Source organism: Salvia hispanica, chromosome 3 (genome assembly GCF_023119035.1).
Source record: "Salvia hispanica cultivar TCC Black 2014 chromosome 3, UniMelb_Shisp_WGS_1.0, whole genome shotgun sequence".
NCBI classification, from domain to species: Eukaryota; Viridiplantae; Streptophyta; class Magnoliopsida; order Lamiales; family Lamiaceae; genus Salvia; species Salvia hispanica.
In genome coordinates this window covers 39,025,863-39,032,825 of record NC_062967.1, presented here as the reverse complement: position 1 = coordinate 39,032,825, position 6,963 = coordinate 39,025,863, and the positions used below count along the sequence as shown (strand labels likewise).

The window sequence follows — 6,963 nt, the reverse complement described above, 5'->3', positions numbered from 1 at the left end:
AGTCGTCACATAGCCGCTGATGTGCAGCTACGTGATCCCGATCAATCACTGCTCGGCGGTGGACAACCGGTGGAGGGCGAGGTACCGCCTGCTGTTCGACCCTTGGCATGTACCGCTCTAGCTTGCGGTTCATGTAGGCCTCCATAGCCTCGTTCATCCGTCGTTCGTACTCCTCAAGCATCCCCACCACTACCACCACTTGCTACCACCCGCGTTACTTATCGCTCGATGTTGCTCTTGTACAGAAATTTAGAGAGAGAGAAAACTCGTTAAAACAAGTGGTGCAAATGAAAATGAAACTAAAATCGCGTATATATAGGTTTTCAAAAAAAAAAAGTTTAAAAAAAACCGAAAATTGGCGCTGGCCGATCGGCACGCCACAATGGCGGCTAGCGCATCGGCCAGCGCCCTCAAATCGGCTAGCCAACGCCGATTTTTTCGCCGGTTCGACGCTGGCCGATTCCAATAGTTCGGCTAGTCGACCGGCTAGCGACGCGAATCGGCTAGCCGGTGGGCTAGCCGGTATTGTGGATGCTCTAAATGAAGTGAGATGATGGAGTGTGTAATAAATGAAGTGAGTTAGTTGAATGTGAGTGCCTTTTTGACTTTTTGGTTTTTTATTTTTGTTTTGATTTATTTTAATGTAGATAATGACATTTGAGTGTAATTTTAGTGAATAATGAGGTAAAATTTTGTGTCCAAATATGGAAAATTCTAAATGTGACTATAAATATGGGACGGACTTTTATGGCAAAATGTGACTATAAATCTGGGACGAAGGGAGTACTAAATAGGAAAATGTGTTATTTCGACGGAAGGAGTGTAAGTTACAGATTTAAGAACCTTCATTTTAAAATTTAAATAGTAAAGTAAGAGAACAAATTAAAGACCAAAACAAAGATTATTAGTCTAATTTTAAAGTTCCGAATAATTAGAGTTAGGTACAGTTTATAGCACCCCTTAAAACAAAATTCTTGGATAAGCTATGGCTATGGTGTCTCATTCTCATTCTCATGAGTCGATTACCTCACGATATGTTTAGATTAAGCTAGATGATTAATCGAATTATTTAATTGTTTATTAAATTTATTTCCACATATAAATTTCAGACGAACAAAATAATTATAAGTCGTTACCAAAAAAAACTAACCAGACGAAAATATCTCCAAACTACAAAATTATGAATTTGATTGTTTATGTAAGCCTATCACCAAACAAAGACTCCTCTTCACATAGCCTCTCCCTCACCTTTGCTGCCTGCATTGTCCAAATCCATTCTCATAAACAACAACAACGACGACGACAACAACAACAATGAAGACGAAGATGAAGAAGAAACGGCAACCTGTTTCTCCCAGTTCATGCAAGCCGTGATGATCACAAGCATGAGGGACTGCATTGTTGCCCCACACAGTATCCCGATCCACAGCCCTTTCCCTCTAAAGTCGAACCAGAAAGACAATGCAGCTGCAATCGGGACCCCAAAGAGGTAAAACGCTACGAGATTGATGTAAGCACCGAGATGCTGCCAGCCACAGCCCCTAGCAACACCTTATCAAAGCAGCAACGGGGCGATTAACCAAGTTATTCACAAATATACACACACTATTATATATTATCGAGAGAATATCGCGTAAGCACCTGAAAGGACTCCTTGGAGACAGTCTGTTATGATAGACAGACAGACTAGAGGAGCCATGTTGGCTACGTAGTCCACGACTTCCTTCTCGTTGCTGAAAATGTAACCAAAGACCTTCCCACTGGGAAAGATGGTAAGGCTTACAATTAAAGAGTTTAGTGCTGCAAGGAGCATCAAGGCAATGACAGATAGACGAGCTCCCTCTGGCCTTCCTGCTCCCAGCTCGTTTGAGATTCGAGTGCTGCACGTTTAAGTGTCACGGAAAGTTAGGAACTCTCTATATTGTGAGTGTAAATAAGGAGAAGCACAAAATTGAGTACCTTGCTGCTGCTGCTAATCCAAATGGTATCGCATAAAGCGTTACAACGATGTTTAAGCTATCAAGACGAGGAATAAAACAAACACAGAGTCGGTTAAAAGCTTTTGCAGTGTATAAAGCATTCAGAAATGTTTAGGAAGAACTTACCAGATCGAAAGCACTGAGGTTTCAAGCTGTGGATTCGGCAATAGCCCTGAAAGCAAAATTAGTAGCTCAAATGACCACCATTCGAGGCTACAATCACCAAATTTTCAGAAAATTACGATAGTTTTAATGCACATCATTAGCAAGTGCAGAAGAAGTTATTACCAAATCATGAGGGCAGAAGGAATCGCGTAGCGGAAAAATTCTTTCATGCCTTCAAATATCTTCATAGAAATTGGGGCGCGAGTTTTCTGGCAATCGGGGGAGTACTTCATGAATAAACCTAGCATGGCTACATTCAACCACATCGAAATATCCATGGCAACTGCACCTCCGATATTCTCTAATCCCGACTTGAAAACCAGTGCCCAACACAGTGGTATGTGGAAGCAGAGCGTCATGCAGGAGCTAACGAGCATGGGGAAAATCAAGCTCTGCATCTGATAGTACCGAATGAGTGGTTGAAGAATCGCGGAGCCAAAGAGTGCAGGGATAAGCCACATTGAAAATCTTCCTGCTTCGCGAGAAATCTGAGGGTCTTGGCCGACATACTTGAGTAAGTCCTCCACGTAAATCCACAAGATGGAGAGAGGAACGCACACGATTATCAGAGAAAAGATAGCAGTATAAGTCTGAGTCCCCAGTTTTTTGTATTGTTGAGCTCCAAAAGCTTGTCCACTAATCGTTTCTAATGCACTGGCCATACCCAACTGTTCCACAACAGATCAGAAACAATCAATCAACTTTAAATCAATTCATATGAATTGCAATAAATAGAATATCTGATCAATAAGAACATTGTTTGCAATCAGGCAATGGGTGAAAGCTCAGGAAGGTTTTCCATAGACGAAGTGATTCGACTTAAAAAGGGTTCAACATACATCCATTAAATCACAGTCTTGCAAGCTCAACAGATTCTCAAAGATATAAGTTACAAATCTTGGTTTGAACTGCATATGAATTGAAAGAACATATCATAGACCAAAAGTGAGTCGATAAAAACCACCAAATCATACTGTTGTGTGCCAATCTACGAGACAAAAAACACAACATCTCATAGCCCCTATTGAAATTGAGTAACCATACTTAATAAGTAATCACTCAAATCACTTAAGCAAACTGAAGACAGCAAGTGTGAGTCACGGAAACATTCACTCACACGAAATCTTCTCATTCCCTATCACCAATCATAAGATAAGTATGCAACTTTCTGGTCCTAGAAGCCCTAATTGAGTCTTAAACACAACTAAGTGGCAGCCAAAAACATGGAATTATCAACAAAATGCAGTCCAAACATAACCAATGAGGGGAAGCAACCAATCAACTCTCTCTTTATAATAGTAACAAACAAGCAAGACATACACCTTTTGCTACAGCAAGTGAGAAACAAATGAACTAAGTCTGCTCAGACTACCAACTTCCCCTTTCAACCAACTCAGCTAATATAAATAGGAAATCACAAAGCTGCATGTTCAAGGTTTCCCCAATGGCAGCACAACATCCAAGCACAAGAAAAATTCAATCTTTGGTGAATTTTTGAATCCAGAAACAATTCTAAGTGACAACAACCAAATAATCAGCAATGAACTAAGTATGTGCTCAAAGTACAAACTTCCCCTTTCAACCAACTCAGCTAATATAAATAGGAAATTACTAAGCTGCATGTTCAAGATTTCCCCAATGGCAGGCACAGCATCCAAGCACAATAAAAATTCAATCTTTGATGATTTTTGAATCCAGAAACCAAATACTCCGGCTTATTAATTCATTTAAATAACAAAAAAAAAGGAACAGAGAGAGAGCGATATGAAATGTGTATACAAGAAAACTGAAGCCAGTGATCCCAGCAAGAGAAATGGCTATGGCGGCGCTGGAAAGAGCGAGTTCCCCTAAATGGCCGACCATAATCAATGAGACAATCTCGAGCAAGTAGAATGATAGAGTGACGGCCACCATTGGCGCAGCTATATATCCCAACCTCTTCACCTCTTCCCCTATTTCCTTCCATCTTCTTCTCCTCTCTCCCACCAACAGCAATCCCTCCTCCATCTCTCTCCCTCTCTCCCTATCTCTCAAGAATAATAGTATATGTAGAGGTTGGAATACCAAGACGAAGGTTTGTCCATGGATGAATTTAAAAAATGCAGCTTTTGGTTGATATGCTAAAATCCCTACAACGCAAAGCTGCCATTTTTATTTCTTTCAGATTAAACAATTTGATTGTAATTATTTACCAGAATGAATTCTTCCAGGAGATCGCTATTTGATTCATAAATAATTTAATTGTCTGAATTTTTTTAAAAAAAATAGATATCAACCTAATTTTTTCCAGATGTATATCTATTAATTAATTGAAAAAAATACCATATTTAGGCTAACAATATTATTTTTTGATATTCAAATTCAGAAAAATATGCTCCCCTCATATTCCTTTACAATTTCATTAAGTTGGGGCTATGGTCAATACTAAAGCCCAGTTAGCCCGAATTAGTCATACAATATCAAGGCCCATTAATGGCAGAGAGTACAATTTCATTCTGTTTATTAATTAGGAGTCATTACTAGAACAAATTTTAAATTGGGGCCAAATTGAGAAAATTAGTACTCCGTATTTATTAGTATTAATTACTTTTATTCATGAATTAATAAATTATACTGACAAAAGCAATTCAGCATGTATTTATAATTGGGGGCTAATTGTGAACATTGGTATTTATATTTACTTACTTTTATTAACTAATTATATATAGTGACAAAAATTTAATGCAGCATGATACTCTCTCTACTAGATACCCTCTCTCTCACTTGAGCACAAACAGCATTTTTGTCATGGCCAAAAGAGATGAGCAATGTCTTGTGTCAGTTGCCTCAACATTCCAAAGTACAAAACTTCAAAACCCTCAAAAAGTTTGATTAAAAAATGATAATTCAACCCACAAATCAACAGATTCTGTCAGTCATCCCTGAAAAAGCCCTAGAATTCAGTGACTTTTATAAAGATCACATTTTTACTGTCAAATTCTACTCTAACAACCAACCAACACGAGCAATTCAATTCTCACCAAAGAAATCAAAAAAGGGACGATCATAACCAGAAATTGATAGCATTAATGATGAACTATCATCACAAAAACTAGGGTTCTTGAATTCATTATGCTCATTATCACTTCTTGGCTTCAAGATTCCAGTGGGGTGGATTGGGAATAAATCAAGTGTTTCTTGATCATGGCTTAGATGCTCCGTTGATTGAGAATCATGCCTTTGATCCGTTAGTGTGGGATGGCATGAATAAGTGGTTTGTGGGATTGGTGTACACCTCTTAAAATCACCAGACGCTGTAGGGAGTTGTACCCTGTGCTGATTGTGGTAGAACACTGGATCATTCTTTTGTGGAGGAATGTAACATGGGCTACAAACCACTGCAAAAATATAGTAGTAGCAAACTTGGGTCACATCCATAGTGTAATAAATTGAGAAAATGTTCACAAATAAAAGGTTGCTGAATATGAAGTATCTTTTTTTTTTGGAAAATGGAAATGCTTTGGCAATAATTCACATTGAAATAAATGAAGTATTTTTTGGAAATGAAAATGCACATAACCATCAGTCATTAATTTAGCAATTGTGATGAAGATGGTAGGTAAAAATCCAATCTTTTTCCTAAACAGCAATCATACTGATTGAGATGGTCGGTAAAAATCCATTATTTTTCTGAATTTTCCCAAACAGAATATATATGAAGAGACATGACACACAAACACACATAGTAGTGGTGTAAAAATGCATTACCATTGTGGTAAAGAGGAGAAGGTGAATGAAGAAAGCGATTGTAGAAAGCAAAAGTCTCCTGCTTCTGATTCTGATTCTGCTTCTGCCTTTGCCTGGCTTTGTGATTCTGGAACCAGTAAAAGACGTTTTTGCCCTCGATGTGGCCATAATCTCCTAGCCTTGCACTGATTTGATGAATCTGCTCAGCAGTTGGAGTTCTCAAACCCTGTCTGTATAAGCCCTCCAGCATGTCTATTTGCTCCTTCGTTGGATTCCATCTCGACCCTCCATTTCCAAGATTTTGATCTCTACCTTCCATTATAATCAAGAGGAAAAGAAAAGAGAGATCTTGATGGAGAGAATGTGATTTTGTGCATGGAATGTATGTAATGTGCCCATTTTATAGGGGTTGAAAAGGGGCCTTGCAATCAACCAATCATATGAGTGCGTGAATATGTGTGCATATATGTGTATATATAGTTACAAAAAAAGAGATAAACGAAGAGTCAAACAAGGGAAAAAACACACACAAGATAGTTGCATGCGTATAGTTTTTGGTGCAGAAACATCTCTGAAAACATGGAGGGTAGCGGCTGAGCATGCATGGAATGACGGAAATGCCCCTAGAGGAATGGTCCATTGGGAATAGAAGAGGGTGTGGAACAGGGGCAAATTAGGGAATGAAGGAGTAATGAGCATATGGCCTAGGCTTTGGAAATTGCAGAAAACTAAGTTGAGTGCAGAGAGAGAGAGAAGGATAATGAGAGTTGGAGTTGGTTCATAGATACATTGCAAAGGTTTGCTTTGAAATGTGAGATTTGGTTTTTCTTCTATCTACACTACTAGTACTAGTTGACACCACCACCAAAATTTGAATTTGGGGTAGCTTTGGATAATAGATTCCATGAAAGGGATCTTTTGTTTTGATTTGAATTATTAATGATAAAACATCAATATTGTTGTTGGCGTGTTTAAAAACATCAATTACGATGGTGTGTTTAAACACGCCAATGACATGGTTCTAGGTTTCGTACTCAACTCTCCAATTTCGTAGAATGGCTTGAAGCCACAAGACATTATAGCACAAAAAATA

General features: G+C 38.5%; 2 protein-coding genes across 2 annotated transcripts; both read right to left on the bottom strand.

Annotated features, from left to right (window-relative positions):
• Positions 1–1,101: 1,101 nt before the first annotated feature.
• LOC125212304 (protein DETOXIFICATION 12-like) lies at positions 1,102–4,258 on the bottom strand. Its single transcript, XM_048112430.1, has 7 exons — positions 3,924–4,258; positions 2,268–2,812; positions 2,106–2,192; positions 1,960–2,016; positions 1,642–1,880; positions 1,346–1,551; positions 1,102–1,257 (listed from the first exon to the last, which is right to left on the bottom strand). Exons 1-7 carry the CDS (start codon positions 4,149–4,151, stop codon positions 1,195–1,197), a joined length of 1,425 nt encoding a protein of 474 aa, XP_047968387.1. The 5' UTR covers positions 4,152–4,258; the 3' UTR covers positions 1,102–1,194.
• An 895-nt stretch (positions 4,259–5,153) lies between these two features.
• On the bottom strand, positions 5,154–6,189 carry LOC125210128 (WUSCHEL-related homeobox 2-like). The gene is made up of 2 exons (XM_048109705.1): positions 5,892–6,189; positions 5,154–5,521 (listed from the first exon to the last, which is right to left on the bottom strand). The coding sequence occupies exons 1-2, from the start codon at positions 6,187–6,189 to the stop codon at positions 5,154–5,156; spliced, it is 666 nt and encodes a 221-aa protein (XP_047965662.1).
• Positions 6,190–6,963: the final 774 nt, after the last annotated feature.

Bases quoted from the DNA above. Each gene is read 5' to 3' on its own strand.
- LOC125212304 (XM_048112430.1), bottom strand. From the start codon at position 4,151: ATGGAGGAGGGATTGCTGTTGGTGGGAGAGAGGAGAAGAAGATGGAAG. The intron at 2,017-2,105 runs GTAAGTTCTTCC...TCGTCTTGATAG, and splicing joins ACCTCAGTGCTTTCGATCTG to CTTAAACATCGTTGTAACGC. The intron at 1,881-1,959 runs GTACTCAATTTT...TTAAACGTGCAG, and splicing joins GGATTAGCAGCAGCAGCAAG to CACTCGAATCTCAAACGAGC.
- LOC125210128 (XM_048109705.1), bottom strand. From the start codon at position 6,189: ATGGAAGGTAGAGATCAAAATCTTGGAAATGGAGGGTCGAGATGGAAT. The intron at 5,522-5,891 runs GTAATGCATTTT...ATATTTTTGCAG, and splicing joins TTCTCCTCTTTACCACAATG to TGGTTTGTAGCCCATGTTAC.